This window comes from Colletotrichum acutatum (genome assembly GCF_030867785.1).
Source record: "Colletotrichum acutatum strain CBS 112980 chromosome Unknown BDZ83scaffold_128, whole genome shotgun sequence".
NCBI classification, from domain to species: domain Eukaryota; kingdom Fungi; phylum Ascomycota; class Sordariomycetes; order Glomerellales; family Glomerellaceae; genus Colletotrichum; species Colletotrichum acutatum.
This window is the reverse complement of record NW_026849122.1, coordinates 96,985-112,390: the sequence shown is the minus strand read 5'-3', so window position 1 is coordinate 112,390 and position 15,406 is coordinate 96,985. Positions and strand designations below refer to the sequence as shown.

At 53.6% G+C, this 15,406-nt stretch overlaps 7 protein-coding genes across 7 annotated transcripts; 4 read left to right on the top strand and 3 right to left on the bottom strand.

The window, feature by feature from the left end:
* Positions 1–1,488: 1,488 nt before the first annotated feature.
* On the top strand, positions 1,489–2,039 carry BDZ83DRAFT_588533 (concanavalin A-like lectin/glucanase domain-containing protein; the record flags this gene model as incomplete). The annotated part of the gene is made up of 2 exons (XM_060506146.1): positions 1,489–1,550; positions 1,607–2,039. The coding sequence occupies 2 exons, from the start codon at positions 1,489–1,491 to the stop codon at positions 2,037–2,039; spliced, it is 495 nt and encodes a 164-aa protein (XP_060360090.1).
* A 991-nt stretch (positions 2,040–3,030) lies between these two features.
* On the top strand, positions 3,031–4,441 carry BDZ83DRAFT_588520 (DHH family protein; the record flags this gene model as incomplete). Its single annotated transcript, XM_060506143.1, has 2 exons — positions 3,031–3,206; positions 3,298–4,441. 2 exons carry the CDS (start codon positions 3,031–3,033, stop codon positions 4,439–4,441), a joined length of 1,320 nt encoding a protein of 439 aa, XP_060360089.1.
* A 69-nt stretch (positions 4,442–4,510) lies between these two features.
* Positions 4,511–5,022, bottom strand: BDZ83DRAFT_63496 (uncharacterized protein). The gene has a single exon (XM_060509136.1). The coding sequence runs from the start codon at positions 4,926–4,928 to the stop codon at positions 4,548–4,550; it is 381 nt and encodes a 126-aa protein (XP_060360088.1). The 5' UTR covers positions 4,929–5,022; the 3' UTR covers positions 4,511–4,547.
* Positions 5,023–6,091: 1,069 nt separating this feature from the next.
* BDZ83DRAFT_588531 (uncharacterized protein) lies at positions 6,092–7,762 on the bottom strand (the record flags this gene model as incomplete). Its single annotated transcript, XM_060506145.1, has 1 exon — positions 6,092–7,762. One exon carries the CDS (start codon positions 7,760–7,762, stop codon positions 6,092–6,094), a length of 1,671 nt encoding a protein of 556 aa, XP_060360087.1.
* A 1,257-nt stretch (positions 7,763–9,019) lies between these two features.
* Positions 9,020–9,983, bottom strand: BDZ83DRAFT_63484 (uncharacterized protein). The gene is made up of 2 exons (XM_060509130.1): positions 9,929–9,983; positions 9,020–9,583 (listed from the first exon to the last, which is right to left on the bottom strand). The coding sequence occupies exons 1-2, from the start codon at positions 9,944–9,946 to the stop codon at positions 9,269–9,271; spliced, it is 333 nt and encodes a 110-aa protein (XP_060360086.1). The 5' UTR covers positions 9,947–9,983; the 3' UTR covers positions 9,020–9,268.
* Positions 9,984–10,895: 912 nt separating this feature from the next.
* Positions 10,896–11,308, top strand: BDZ83DRAFT_63459 (uncharacterized protein). The gene has a single exon (XM_060509110.1). It carries the CDS (start codon positions 10,995–10,997, stop codon positions 11,232–11,234), a length of 240 nt encoding a protein of 79 aa, XP_060360085.1. The 5' UTR covers positions 10,896–10,994; the 3' UTR covers positions 11,235–11,308.
* Positions 11,309–12,166: 858 nt separating this feature from the next.
* BDZ83DRAFT_63452 (uncharacterized protein) lies at positions 12,167–13,048 on the top strand. The gene has a single exon (XM_060509108.1). The coding sequence runs from the start codon at positions 12,311–12,313 to the stop codon at positions 12,785–12,787; it is 477 nt and encodes a 158-aa protein (XP_060360084.1). The 5' UTR covers positions 12,167–12,310; the 3' UTR covers positions 12,788–13,048.
* The last annotated feature ends 2,358 nt before the right edge of the window (positions 13,049–15,406 follow it).

The window sequence follows — 15,406 nt, the reverse complement described above, 5'->3', positions numbered from 1 at the left end:
CTGCCGCCTCCTGGCTACTGTCGGATCGAGTAGCCTTGTACAGAGTGTCCGATGCTTTCTGGCCGGCCTTCCGGATCCGAGCCCGCTCCTTTCGACCGGGAAGGGAGACGACGCCGTTTACGACCGAGGGCCTCGCTGGGCAGTCTGTGTGGCCGGCTTGGAAGGGGCCGCAGCAGTTGGGACACTGGGGCCTGGCCATGCAAGGTCCCGTTTCGTGTGAGTCGGAAGGTCTTCCGCAGTTGCTGCAAGTCGGTCGTCGTCCGCAGAACCGGTTGGCGTGGTAGCCCTGGCAGCCGGGGTCATGTCGGATGAGCGTCCTTCGTTTTTTGATGGGCAGAGATCTGCCGCTTTGGTTGAAGAGCCTGAAGGGCGTGACCTCTGATGTGAATGATATGAGCCAAGATATTTCGTTCGTGACTGGGTTGGGCCCAAGGCGGGACGGTCGAGCAAGGACAGGCTTCTGTCCTGTCTGTGCGAAGACCTCATCTTCAACGAGTGTGGCTGGGTCCAGGACGTCCCCGCCAATGCTGTGTAGTTTTGTTGGGCATCGCGGCACAACGTATGTGTGCCACTTGATAGGCGTCTCGACTTGGTGGGCGCCGAGGCATTCCGCCAGCTTTGCCTTACTTGTAAGTAGTCTTTCCTGTATTTGCTTGTTTCGCGGCTTCAGAGAGTAACCTGTGCTGATATGGTAGACGTGGGGAAGGTCCGCTAGCCCCAGGCCAACGGCCTTACAGACGATCTGTCGTACGGCGAACGGTGCGATCTTCCGAGCGGCCGCTAAGCTTTCTTCCGGGACGCGGGCAAAGATGCGGAGGTCCTCCTTCGGCTGCGCCTGCGGCTGATCCTCGGCGGGGAGTGTGGCCTTCGGGCGGGCAGAGCTCTGGCAGCTCTGGCCGCTCCGGGTCGCCGCAGTGGTGTTGCCCGCCATCGGTGCGACGACAGCCGCCCAACTCCGGGCCGCTATTGGGCTTGTCTCGTGATTGATCAGTCTCTTGAGGGTTTGAATGACATAGGCAGTGGCTTCTTTCGCGATCTGCTTTCTAGAACCGTCAAAGCTGGCGACAACGCTGTCGACGGACCGTGCAATGGTCAGAAAGACGTCTTTCCGTGCCTCGTACTGTCTAGCTTCTTCTGCAAGGGCTGTCAAGACGGACCCTGTGGCAGATCCGCTCGGAGCAGATGCGGTAGAGGCTGCGGGCCCCTCGGCCGAGGTAGGGGCGTCGGTGGTGGCATCAAGCTGGCTTCCCGTTAGGCTGGGCCGGGTCGGCTGTGCCTCGGCGTCGCGGCGTCGCTTAGCTCTTGAGGTGGGGTTCGGCTCCGGAGGTGTCCCGGAGCCTGGTTCGGGGTCGGCTTGGTCGGCCGACATCAGTCCGGTGCCCGACGGCGGCTGTGAGGCCATCGCGGATGCGGGCTCCGGCAAGGGGAGGTGAAGAGTTTTCGGCTGTTAGTAATTTGGTGGTAGGCTCACTCATTCACTAACAGCAGATGCCAAGAAAAATTAGGCGAGAGGGAAGTTGCCTGGGCGCTGAGTATCGCGGCAACTACTGGTAGGCTTTTTAACCCCGGCCTGCCCTAGACTTTTAGTCTAACCCATCTTGTCTAGGAACTGGCCGGCAGTTGGTGAGATCGATATCATGGAAAATATCAACAATCTTGACCGCGCTTATGCCGTCTTGCACTGCGGCACCCAGCCTGGCGGCGCTTGCAATGAGCCATCTGGCCTCAGCGGGTTTCGTTCTTGCCCTGGAAAGTCTTGTGCTGGTAACTTTCATACCTTCACCGTAGAGGTCGACAGATCCAAGTCTGTAGAAGCTCTTCGCTGGTATGTCGATGGCGTCCAGTTTCACCAGGTTCTTCAGTCACAAATGCCGGCCGCCACCTGGAAGGGGACTGTACAGAAGCCTCACTTCATTTTATTGAACATGGCTATTGGTGGATCCTTCCCGGATGCCATTTACGGGAAGAAGACACCTATCAGTACCACTTTGTCAGGCGGGACGTACGAGGTTGAATACGTTGCTGTTTATCACACTTGATTACTACTGTTCAAGGGTAGACTGCTTTACGATTCTCTTCAGGATTCTGCATCGTTGTTGGCTTTATTTTACTTTAGATTTAAGGATACCACAATAGATATTATTTCAGTGCTGAACGTGACTATTGCAAGATTACAGCCTTGTCCTTCTTGAGCTCTGCCCTCGGCCCCAACATTTGTTCGATGGCTATCTTATTTAGCGAATGAGCAACTCCGGGGGGGTTTATGTTGCCAATCAAATGCGTGTTCTGTCCTAGATACCAAATACCGACATGTGACTTGCTTCGTTCATTCGTTCTTGTCCATTCATCATGAGCAGTCATAGTGGTCTTGAAGCCGGCGTATCTCTAGACAATGAGCCACAGCTTGTAGAGGCTCCTGTTCACGGAGAAAACTGACTTTTCCGATTACAGATGCTGGTAGGAAGGATACATAGATCATAAAGTAATGCTGCGAAATGTATCATACTTTCCTCCATCGTGGCCTTAGTATGTATGCTCTGCTCGCGTCGTCATGTAAAGTCATATGCAATGACGTGTCGATCTTACCCAACCTCTACACACATTCTGCTATTACCGGGCACTTCTTTTACATTTGACATATGCTCACTTAAGCACCGGCTTATTTGAGCCGTTGTATCTGTCGTCTTCCTTACATGTACGGACCGTTGCCGCAATAACGTGTGACTCTGACCGTTGCAGGACGGTGTGAAGTCTGTCCACTAGCATAGGATATACACTGTGGTGAGAAGCGTCGATCCAGGCACTGCGGCTGTTCTATGACGACATGCTCGAGCGTGCACTCTGACGACGGATTGAGGTGACTAGTGACAGCAGCTTTCTTCTGACGACCCATCCCTGCCTCAACACCACTACCTTATCACAGCCATGCACTTGAGGAAATGTAGCCCACGGTCAAAAGCCATATTTTATCTCTATGTAAATCGCATGAGGCCAGTCAGCAACCACTTTGTGTCCAGCGATATCTTCAGTATGAAACGCACTGCGATAGCTGCAAATCTTTCCAGTGGAAGCAAAAATGTCAAGAAGCCACGGCCGGCGGTACCCGAATATCATTTGACGCCCTCGGTAAGGGGTCTTGATGGCCAAATCGTGTGGCCTGCGCCAGAGGACAAGCTAGAGGCGGCGAGATCCTTCATCCGCGAATGGTATGGTTGAGAAATCCATAGACCAGAACTACTAGGCTCGAATATGTTTCGAGTGGTGATTTCTCTCACTCTCATACTGACACTCTACTAGTGTTTCTGCCGGAAAGCCCACATTAATTGTCCCGGACAAGGACGCCGACGGCCTCACATCTGGGGCCATCTTGGAACGTACTCTTGTTCTTCTTGGCCTAGATCCATCTCTCATCACTGCGTACTTGCCCCCAAAAGGCCATAACATCCACGATGAAGCGTGCCGGGCAGAGATGACTTCTCTCAAGCCCACCTACATCTTCATACTAGACCAAGGCTCTCGTTCTTCACCACCTCTCATCGACGGCCCCCATCGGGGTATAGTCATTGATCATCATCACGCACTGACAAACGACCACCCAAAGGACGCGTTGCATGTCACAGCTTGCGACTCCCCTCCGGTGGCAACAAGCTCTCTACTCACGTACCTCATCTGCCGAAGTCTCCACGAGAGCGTGCCAGAAGCTTGCGACTGGCTTTGCGTCATGGGTACCCATGGAGACTTGGGGAATACCTTGAAGTGGGAGCCTCCGTTTCCCGACATGAAGTCCACGTTCAAAACGTACACCAAAAAGGCTCTCAACGACGCCGTATCACTCATCAATGCCCCCAGACGAACAGCCTCGTACGACGTTCCTTCGGCTTGGAAAGCCCTCCGTGCATCAAATTCTCCAAAGGAGCTGCTGAGCAACAACTCCCTGCTGGCCGCCAGAGCAGAGGTTAACGCCGAGGTCGAACGATGCACTCACACTCCTCCCAAGTTTTCCGCCGACGGCCGCATCGCCGTCTTCCGCATCAGCTCAGAGGCCCAAGTCCACCCCGTCATCGCCACACGCTGGGCGGGTCATCTATCATCCTCCAAGCTCGAGGTTGTGTTGATTGCCAACGAAGGATATCTGCCTGATATGGTCAACTTTTCATGTCGTGTCCCGCGCTGTGCTCGAGCCAAGGAGCCGCCAGTTAATATCATTGAGGTTTTGCAGGATGTCGCTGCTCGTGCCGAGGACACGACTTTGAGGGAGCGGCTAGGCGACTCATTTGCGAGGGGTCATAAGGAAGCTAGCGGCGGCATTGTTCCAAAAGCCGAGTTCGAGGAATTGATTGCTGTCTTGGGGATTGGCAAGAAAGTTGAACGAGAATCCCCCAAAAAGGGGCAGAAGCCAGGGCAGGCGAATACGTTGTTGAACTATTTTGGAAAGAGTTAGACATGACACAAGACTGAAAAACGTCTAGATTCCACCCACTGAATTTCTCAGGTTTCGCAAGGCAGATTTTTGTCTTGTGATTTTGTTTCTCGAAACTCTGGACTAACTACACCCCGTGCTGTCGCCTTCTGGAGTATCCTAGCGTAAAACCCCTTTTCGGATCACAAAACATAGTCTCCAAAGGCTTCCCAAGGTTTCCTGAGGCCGAAATTGCGTGTATTTCAATTATATGCCCGAGTGGCGGTCCTGTTGGCCCGAAAAAAGCCCATGTCTCTCCAAACGACGCAGGATACAAGGTCGTGGGTACTGTTTGTCCGGGGGCCAAATACATCGCAAACTGATTCGGCATGCCTTGTCTGGACCGATGATGATGAATGGGGGCCAGGGTTGGTCTGTATGGAAATCCATCCGCGCTTCCTACTGGTTGATCTCGGTCCTTCCGCCCCGGAAGGATTAATGTAATACAGCCGAGCTTCCACTCGCCCATGGCTGTCTTAGTCTCTGGTTCAAGGATAAGTAAGTTTTCTTGTCTGGCTTCGAGTCTAATTGAAATCCATATTTTAATATGGCCTCAATGCCACATTTTCATAATAGCAGTGGCTTTCATTGGCTTTATATTAAGTTGCATACCTGGGCTGTTGATGTGTGCCGCTGAATCATGGCCGTTGACCATCACGCAAGTCATTCCGCTGTTGAGAACAGCAAGACATCTTGTTCTGAATCACTATCATCATTATTTGAGCTGTAAGTATCGATTTCTGAGTCATATACCTGCTTGCGCAAGCAGTTCCTATTGCGTTGTACATTGTTTCGAGCATTCATCGTTCGCCCAAAATCAAGTCAAGTTTCGCAAACCCTGAATGTGGGTAAAGAGTTGAATGCACTTCACATTCAATCTCTAGTCATCTCCCAGTCGCAAAAGACATTGAATGAGGCTTGGTCAGGTTCGGTAGTGACAAGGTTGTCGCAATCCATCAACACCATTCAGGCAAGACTTGAGAAACCGGACTCAGCTCGCCTTCCGATTTTGAAGAGGCCCCACACGGACCACCGCCGGGGTGGATCCCTATTGCCGATCATGAGCGACGCTCGCTGCGCATCGTGCATCGGGATCGCCCGCAAGGATCATTCCACGTTCCCAGCGTTCTGCGTGCTGGGTTCACGGGGTGCGGGGCCCACAGTTTCCGGATCGCTGCATCCGGAGAACTTTCGCTGTTTCCGTTTCCAACTACGGCGATATCCCACTCAGCCTCACACACACACGCTTGGCTGTGCCTGAGCATTCGGGTCTGCATCAAAGTTGCAGATGGAGAAATTCATATAGCTGTCGTCCGTCGGATCTATCACGACCTACCTAGACGAACTACTCGCTTGAGGTCTGTAGACGACTGATTCAATTCGTTTACAACGGCTCACATGCGCAATGTTCATCACCATGAATAGGGAGTAGGCAAATGTACGCAACTCTTAGTCGCCGTGCGCTCAGCACGACGAGTGTTGTCAGATTCCGATCCCCGGGTATACCTATGCTTAATGATAATAATACAGTTACAAAGTATATGCTGAATGTCAACCAGCTCTGGGTCCTATTTGCGTCTTTGCCACTGTTCCTAATATGTTCCTGTGTTTCTTGCTTTTTCCTTCCTGTCTTTATGCAGTTGTTGTCTTCCTCGAAGTGAAGCGATGGCCCCAATCCCGAATTCTTTTGGAGAAACTCCTCTTCATAGGCGCGGGCTCGGGCACTTTTTCGAGGCCGCCCAAATCATCAGACTCGGCCGCATTGTCAGTGGTCACCGACTCGCCCCCGAGCTTTGTTTGACGGCGCTGCATGAAGGCGGCTCCTGACGAGAATGTCCTCTTGGGCGCAACCAATGCAGGCTGAGCCACTATTTGTTGCTGTACTAATGGTGGGGAGGAAATCCGATTCATTTCCGTCGTGGACACGGGGAAGGTTGATGCCCGACTCTGGCAGCTGCTGCCGCTAACAGTACGAGACTGTGCGGGTCGGGAGGTGCCCGGGAGAGGAGACGCTGCCGACGATGCCCAGCCTTGGCCATGGCGGAGGGATACCCATACGGAGGTTACGGTAATGAGGATTCGAGTCGCCTCATCCACAGGGTGAGTCTCTCGTTGTGTCGCGCCGTGGGATGCAGTCGGCAGCGATGGGATTTCCTTGTCGCCGCTCAAATCCATGCTGAATGGTCGTGTAGGGGGATATCGCCCAGAGGACTGTGAAACGGTGGTGTAGTTATCCAAGATTTCGAGGTTAGCCGGCGTCAAGGTTGCCATGACGGGGTGTCGACGAAGGTGTGGATCGAGGATGCTGAAAGTGAATTTATACTCTGAGGGAGCGGGGGTCGATACCGCGGTGCATGTGGCCGTGGACAGAGGTCGGGCATTACGTCTGGCCCATCTCGCAATCGTCGTCCGCCCAGCTTCATCAATGTGGACGAAATCGTACGATCCATTGCTTGTTTGAGTTGCCGTCCAAACTGAACCGTCCGCCAAAACAATCTCCGTCTGTTCGCCAGAATCCCTCCGCTCGCCCTCTTTTCGCGACGAGATCGGCGAGATGACGGCCACCAAGTCGCGCTTATCGAGATCTTTGTCGTCCGAGTCAGAGTCGTCGGCGTTGTTGTCGTAGTCTTCACTCTTGGCCAAGATGAGTCCATTCATGCCCAGCTGTCCCTTGACCCTGAACATCTTGGGAAAACGTCGTGCGAGGCGGGGAAGGATCACTGTCCCAGCGATCATGCTTGAGGGGACAACATCGATGGCGGGCATGGGCCGCTTGTCGCTGGATAGTTGTTGCAGTTGCAGGAGAAGTCGCGGCCGGATGGATACGAAGCGTCTCTGTTTCGTACGAAGCTTTGGAGGAGGGTAGGCCAGCATGTAGTTGGTGCATTGCCTTGCGGCTCGCCTTGACCTTTTGGATCTTTTTACAGTGCTTGTATCGCTGATCTCTGATACAAGACTGCCTTCATCTTCGCTCACGCCATCGAGACCATGTGTTTCCTCGCCTACAACGGTAGGTTCTTCCTCGAAGCGTACGACGAGGTCCTTTCTTTGGACGAAGTCAGATACCGGTCGGGTTCTGCGTACGGGGCGGGTAGCAGAAGCGGGCTCTTGTAATGAAAGGCGTCGGTTGACACGTTGTGTCGGCGTCTCGGTTTCATCGGTCGAGAATGATGATCGCTGAAGCGGTGATGCGCCCAGTGATGAGCGTAGGAGAATATGCCTGCGCGCAGGCTGGTTGCCGTTGGCAGTGGTCTTGTTGGAGTATTCGTGCCCATGCAGGCTTGCGCCAGAATGGAGAAACATGGTGGTAGTCTGGAATTTAGTGACACGGTGTTGATGAAATCATGGACGCGACCAGGGCGATAACCCACTCCAGCCAGCGTACGATGTCAAAGGACAATTGCGTTTCAATATTTCCCAATTGGAAATGCAGGTAGGAAAGCCGGTGTGGTTAAATCAGCCGACTAGGCGATGGTTGGATCGACTTATGCGAGGGGTATGAATCGGGCAAGCTCTCCACTTGCAGCTGGCCAAGGATGCTGATGCTGATGCTGGTAGCGGTGCAGTGCAGCTCGGGTCCTGGTGATTCCGTTCAAAGTGGTTTAATACCGCAAGGTGCGTTACACTGGCCTCGAAGTGTACTCGACGTGGGAATCGATCGCTACAGTGACTGGCAAGTCTGGTCGACACGGCGACAAGTATGGATGATTGCGGCAGAGGCGTTGGACGAGGCAGACAACAGAACAAAGAATAGAGAGAAATAGGGGACGTCGATGCTGGAGAGCAGGCTGTGGGAGGGAGTGAGGAGCCTACAAGTACATCATCTAGCGTCAGCCCAGAAACACCTTCTCTGATGAGGCTCAGGGAGCTATGCTGTATTCGACGGGGGTGCAGAACAGGAGGCTTTTGAATGGCTTGAGTGGCTTGACTCGTTCGTGGTCAGTGGCCCGAGGACCCAGTTGGCTTTGTGTGTCCGTGGGTGCGGGATGGGCTGAGCTGAGGTGACGAGGGCAAAGAGCAATGCAAGAGGCTTACCAGATACTTGAAAAGTAGCGTTCGGTGTCCAATGGGATCGTGTGAAGGCGAGAATAATTGTTGGTTGACCCAGGGTGCGTGTCTCGAGAAGGAGCAGCGGTGATGGAAATCCGCAAGTCGTGCCTTGCAGAAGAGAGGGGAAATCGATAACCGGTTACGCTGGAGGAACTGAGCTGAACAAATCGGGATTCGTTTACCGCGTGATGCCTGACTTTCCGAAGTTGATGCAAGTATAAGTTCGGGTCGTTGAGAAGCAAGGCCGCAGCGCAATGTCATTTGTCTCTCGTGAAAATCGTGGAGAAGATACGTTGAATATACCTAGTTAAACAAGAAGGAGACGGGAAAGGCTGGCGAGATATGCGGAAGGAGTTTGGCGAGAGGATCTCGGATGCAGGAGAGTGGTTGGAGAAAGAGCAAGGAGGAGTAGACGGCCACCAGGGTCTAGATGTATAGATGTAAGTTGATGGAAAGACGGATGCAAGAGCAGGGTAGCCCGAGGCAAGGGTCGAAGGGTAGCTCGGGGAGGCAAGCTCAGGTATCCGAAGAGCAGGTTGGAAAAGACGGTAAGGTGTGTGTGAACCCCGTTCGTTTGTGCCGGAATGCGAAGTGCCTTTACTGGGGGTAAGTAGGTGAGTAGGTACTTGACAAAGGCGAGGCGAGGCGAGGGTGTGAAGTGTTGTATTGGAGCCGATTTGCGAGGTGGGGAGATGGAGGGACGGAGCCGGAAAGGATGATATCAGGGCTCTTTTAATTTTGGCTTTCTCTCTCAGGTCTCTACCGAGTGTCGGAAGCGCTGTGGGGGGGGAGTACCTCAGGAGGGTAAGTGCTGATGGGGTGGTGGGTGTTTACTGTGAGTGAGTGGGTGTGGGCGTGCGAGTGCCGTCTTTTGTGGCGGCCGAGGGGAAGAGACGGGAGAAAGGTCGAAGCAGAAGAGAGGGGAGTCCCCGTCTTTCTTTGAGAAAACGCGATCGCAGACGCAGCGGGGACCTGGACTTGCAGGTGGAATGGTCGCCGTTTGTTTTGGTTTGGTTCTTGGTTCGGCGGACTACGTAAAGTATCCGTTCGCAATACAATTGTAGTACGTACACACTACCAGGTGCGAGGGTCGACGTTAGAGAAGAGGACAGGATAGGAGAGAAAGGATGTGTGTTGCCTCTGGGGCAATAACAGGGCGAGCCGGCCTGCCGTCGGTGAAGAGAAGGAGGACGGGAGGGACGGGGGGGCAAGGGGGCGCCGAGAGGTGAACGGAGATGGAAAATGTGCGAAAGAGAAAGAGGAAGAGAAAGGAAGGTCCGACGGGAGCAGAAGAAGAAGACAAAGTTGAAGAGGGGACTTGGAGTGGAATGGGAAAGAGAATGGTAGTTGCAAAGTACGGAAAGGGGTACGTATATTTGGGTGAGAGGACCGCAGCGGAGATATGTACCGAATACGTACCTTTTCTTCGGTTTGCATTCAATTCTCAGGAGGAAGTGACGATGTCCAAATGAACCTGGGCTGCCCAGAAAGAGCGCAAGCGGGGGGAAGGAACCTTAAGGACCCGAATCAAATTATGGGCAGGAGCGGTGGTGCTATTGCTCGGTACGGATACCTATGGATACAGCTACCTAGGTACTGGGCCACCTGCCCTGGGCCTGGGCGTGACGGGGCACTGAAGTGGGAGGCGAATTCCGGCTGTCTGTCTCTGTTATGAACTTGTGCAACCAAGTGCAAATTGGAAGCTATAGCCTACCTCCATAGGTACTTTGACCCGGCACAGTCAGTGAGGTAAGTCTGACATATGCGCTGCCAATGCTTCAGAAGTCTCATCTGACTCTTGGGGGAACAGCGGCACTTGTGGTCCCGCTTGGAAGTCATGAAGTGTACTTGCAACAAAGTACTTCCGCAAAGCCCCTCAAAGCGGAAATTCAGGGGAAGCATCGTGGAAGACCAGGAATGTTGGTAATTCGTAAAACCTCGCTGACTCCGGCAAACACTTTTTCAAACTACCTACCCCGTACGGAGACAGACACAAACCGTTGCCTCATGCCCCTTCGTGTGCTGAAATCCTGTGGGAACTTGAAAATTCTGCTGGCCATGGAAAGCCCCAATCAAGCTAAGCAAGCCAAGAAGCATCGAATGAACTCGTGGACATTGTCCGTTTCTTCGGCCTCTCTTTCTCGCAGCTCATCCATCTCCATCTCCATCTCCATCTCCATCTCACAATACAAGCCCCCGTCCATCGAACGACCGCTAAGAATGGAGCGCCCGCCAACGTGGCGACGGCGGCCATATAGCCAAACCCGTGCCGTAGTGCGAACCTGAAAGACCCCTCCTCCCTCTGGTTCCTCTCCTCTGCATCGTACTAAAGCACCCTGTTTAGCTGCCTCTGTCGTCGTCGTCGACGCGTAACTAGGTAGGTAGATGTTGCTTTGCGTTAGTAGTCAGCTTATTCATCGGCCCAGCCTGGCATGGTGGTTGTCGTCTGCCATGACGAGTTGACATCTAGCCCGGCCGTTTTGATATGGCGTCGCCTGGCCCAGTCTTTTGCGGAATGTGTTGTGCTATTTTATGCTGCAACTTCAGCCTGGCTTGCCAAAACTACCTTAGTACGGATTCACACAAACTGACAAGGAAGAATCGAAGCCCCACGACACTGACAAGGCACCGAATGCCGCCTCCACATCGTCTTTGCATCGGCTCGTCGGCGAACTGCGAGACCCTAGATCGGACGGGACGGGGTTCTCTCTCCGACCGCCTCTGAACGGGAGAGAGTCCTGACCTCGCAGCCTCAACCTATTTGCAGTCTGCTCTTTGCACCGCTTCTTCGTGGGGAAGGCGGGGCCAGCTCCAGATCAGTGCCAATGGCCACAAGCCTCCCTCTGAGTATCAGGTCCTTCTGTGCGTCTGTCTAGAAACCTGCCTTGCTTCTTTGCTGAAATGCTATACCCAGAGAACAATCCTCTTGCATCTGTGTTGCACAGAGGATGACAGACAGCAAACTGTGTTTGTGTTTGCGTAGTGTTTGATTGGTGTCGCCGGTGAGGGCTGGACCTCCAGAGATGGGTGGTTGCGCGAAATCTTCAGCCTTTCGAGTTTCCCCTCGTCTGAGGCTTGCCGCAAGAACTATCGGTCTCATCACATAACTTTGCCTGTAAAACACGGCTGCCGAGGGGAAGGTGCCCGGAAGGGTGTTTACAACCGCGTCGTCTAGTTTCTCGTCAAGCCAACCGGGGACCACCATGGTAGTGCAGCTATATTCAGCTGGCTCCAGTACCAATTCCGCGTCTCCTTCCCCCCTCCCGCCGCGGGAAGGGTTATCCCGAGTCCAGCCAAATGAACTGTGGGCTTGCTGGTGTACCTCCTGACTGGGGAAGCCAGGCGAACCAACACATCGGAAATCGTCAATGTGCCTTCGATTCGCAAGGCGTCGGTAAGAAGGGCGGCGAAGAAACACCCCCGAATCCAACTCCGTTCATCCATCATCCGTCCATCTCACAGTAAGAGAGCCGGACTCCTCTCAATCCCGTTGAATAAGAAGACGGTAGATGCTCCATATGTCAGGCCACTTTGAGAGACCTCAAAGGCGCCGGCTTCCAGGGCACATTGCTGCTGTCAGTCAGATGTTCCCTCCAAGACAGACCATCTGTTTCACTGGAGCTCAGTCTGCCGCTGCGATCGGGCGCTAGGCCAGTTAAGAACAGACACACGCCAGCTGCAGTCTCGCGTGGGTGAGGTGTGGTGGATTCGTGCTTGGATTGGATAGACGGCTAACTCGGGTCTCCCTTGCAAGCTCACCTGGCAGGGTACGAGGGTTCATCTTCCCTCCCCCGAAAGGGGATGCCCACATGCCACAGGACTGGGCATCCCAAGATGCGCAAGCCGTATGTGCAGCTGTCTGTGCGTCCAGGAGGGAAGATGGGTAAAATCCTTCTTATTCTCCTTCTTCTTGTGCTGGTTCATCACTGCGCAACTGCCACAGGGATCGGGGTTTCATTGTGGCGGTTGAAGCACACCCATTGGAGCATCTCACAAATATCAACCGTAACAAATGCTCGGCCTGTGTTATCCAAGCTTAGCAGTCGTTGTTTTGGGCCGGGGTCGACAAGACCACCCAGAAGTAGGGACGGATTGCGGAAGACGGGCGCCGTCACTGATGAAGGGTTAGCCTTTCTGCGCGGTCGCAGTCACGGCGTGAGACGTCTCGAGCCGATGGAAGCCCTAGATCAGACCGTCCCACGAATCCACGATAGGCGTCCGCACCTTCTGCACCTACTGCACCTGACGAACTCTGAACGCACGCCGAGGCTGCTCTAGCCGTGACACGTTGCAGGCCGACTGTTGTTGCTCAGAAGCAATCATGTCGAGTGGATGGCATGTGGAAGTCTGTTTGTTTCGTTTCCAGCGCTTGTTTCGCGCCATCGTAACCAAAGTTTCTCGGTGTTGTAGCCCAGAAACAAGAACTATCCGCAACGCCTAATAAGTGCACTTATTGTGTCTTTTGGACCCATCGAGCTCGGCTGGTTGGGGCCGTCTAAATGACAATTGTCTAGCCACGCTGTACCTGCACTTGGGCCATGACGTGTTGGGCGAGATGGCTGTTGGTGTCCCCGGACGGCAAAGCTGGTTTAGGTGGTCAAGATCACCTCTGACGCTCTAGCGCTCTGGTTCTTGAATCTCGTCTTTCGACTGCACTGAATAAGTTGACTAGATAGGAGGAACTGATGCGGCGAATTGTCTTGCCAATGTTGCACCAAGGAAAATAGCCGGGACAGGTTCAGATGCCTAGTTCGTGCCTAGATAGATCATAGACAAACAAGAGGGACAGCTTGGCTCGACTAGGTAGGTAGATACCGGTATTGCTGCATCCTGCGAGATGGTAAAGGCGCATGGCAGTCTCGGATTTGGGTCTGCAAGATTGGCGGCGGTGCTTCAGTGTTGATTGATTCGTTCAGTCGTCGAACGAGATGGCGCGATGCAACACCAACGCCTCTATATCGATCGTCGAGTAGCAACAGTCCATTCCAAGACAATTCAAGATATGGAATAGCGGTGAGATCCAAAATCCCAGGATACATAGCTACCGTACCTATTCGGGCATTGTCTCCTTCGAGTGCCCAAAGGACGTCCTGTATGTTTGGAAGGAGCAGTGTGAGTTCCCCGCATCGACATCATAAAGCTGTGTGACGGTTGCGAGATTGTCGCCGGCAGAGTTGCAAATCGGCCCAGGCATCAATGGGTCGGGCGGTGATGGGCATGACGATCACTGAAGCCGGTGCTCAGCGGCCAGCCCAGCGATTGGATCCTTCGCTATTACCTCACTCGAGATTGCGGATGATGCTCCATGTCATCGTTGGCTTCCGCAAGCGAGTGCGGCTGTAAGGTAAGGTCAGCACCAGGCACAACGTACCGCCATGATCTCCATTCCCCGGTACGAGAACCTGGGGTCACTTGACAACATCAGCGCCCTATTGCAGAGGGATTGGTGTCACGAAGCCAAGGTCCCAGATAAGGTATTCGGAGCTCCTTGGCTGCCACAGTGCAAACCCCAAGCTGTGATACCTGACCACCTTGGACTGAGCAGCATGCGTCCTTACGCAGTCGATGTTGCTGTAGAGAGGACTGTGTGGCTTGCAGTGCCCTGTAGCTTCTTCTAAGTGCCCGCCCTATGAGAATATCATTACCGTACCTTACTATGAAGTACCTAGGCAAGGCTTGCTATCTGAACGGGCACGAATGCAGTCAACAAGGAAATGAAGGTCAGGGGTCCAGACGCAACAGCCAATCCGGTGGCTGCCAGCGATGCCGAACGGACGCGGGTTGACAGTCTGGTGACAGTTTCTCAAGGGCGAAGGGTCCTCCTGGGTGCGAAGCTTAGAGGAAAAGTCGGAGACTGGCTGTGTCTGTTGGTGGTGTCAGCAGCAACGTTCAGGGCCGCCCGTATTAGAGTTGAGCACTATTCTCCCAGAGGTCAGACGAAGACACCTGAACGTGCTGGATCTGAGAACAAGATTGGAGGGGTTCGTCATCCTGCTGTGTTTTGTCGTAGGTATCCGTAGTGAGTTCTGTGCTTGAAGGGCGCAGGGGAAGCCATGTGAAACAAAGCAAACAACAACTTCTCAGCCTCTCAACCTTCCCTTTGGCCGCCACAGGCCAAGTCCCAGCTCCGGGTGCTCACGGCCGGTTCCGGCTGCGAATTGCCTGTTGTGGTGGGCTTATGTAAATGCAAGGCGCACATGACTTTCAGCTTCGGCTCGCAAACTGGATGGAACGTTCACGTAATCTGCTCTACCCAAAGTACCTTGGTATCTCATAGTGAAATCCAACTTTTGGAATGACCCGACCTGCCTGTACTTCCTCGAAGAAGCCGTGCGAGACTGCGAGCCTAAGTGAGAAAGGAAGCGAGGACGGCACGACGGGAAAGGGTTAAGGAAAGCGAGGGCGGAGGAACGGCGCAGTGGTGCTTTCCGCTCCGATGCCGATCTGCCAATGAGCCGGGGCCGACCTGCCTTGCTGGACGGAATGTCACCTTCCCACCTTCTTTCCCAATTTTGGTTCTTTCCCACAACAAACATGTCACCATGTCACCATGTCACCTTTGGATGTCAACCTCCAATCTGTCAGGCACATCCTCATAGCCCTATTCCTCCGTAACACCGAAGCAGTTACAGATACGCACCTTATGCAGATGCGCCTGATACATTTCAGGGTATGTAGATGTGAATGATGGTCTTAGTCACATGCATCTTGTCCCCTTCCCTTCCCTTTCCTTTTCCTTTCCCTGCGTAAGCAACTAAAGGTGAGGTAATGCCTAACTTGCATTTGCACATGCTTCAAGCCGCCACCCATCTAAACGACCACTCAACTTGTGAAAGCGTGGGCTGGGTCGGTTGAATCTTGGTAAACCTAACGTCGAGTGACAAAAAAGGAATCTGG

Coding starts and splice junctions, on each gene's coding strand:
- BDZ83DRAFT_63496 (XM_060509136.1), bottom strand. CDS start 4,928: ATGGGCGAGTGGAAGCTCGGCTGTATTACATTAATCCTTCCGGGGCGG.
- BDZ83DRAFT_63459 (XM_060509110.1), top strand. CDS start 10,995: ATGGCGTCGCCTGGCCCAGTCTTTTGCGGAATGTGTTGTGCTATTTTA.
- BDZ83DRAFT_63452 (XM_060509108.1), top strand. CDS start 12,311: ATGCCCACATGCCACAGGACTGGGCATCCCAAGATGCGCAAGCCGTAT.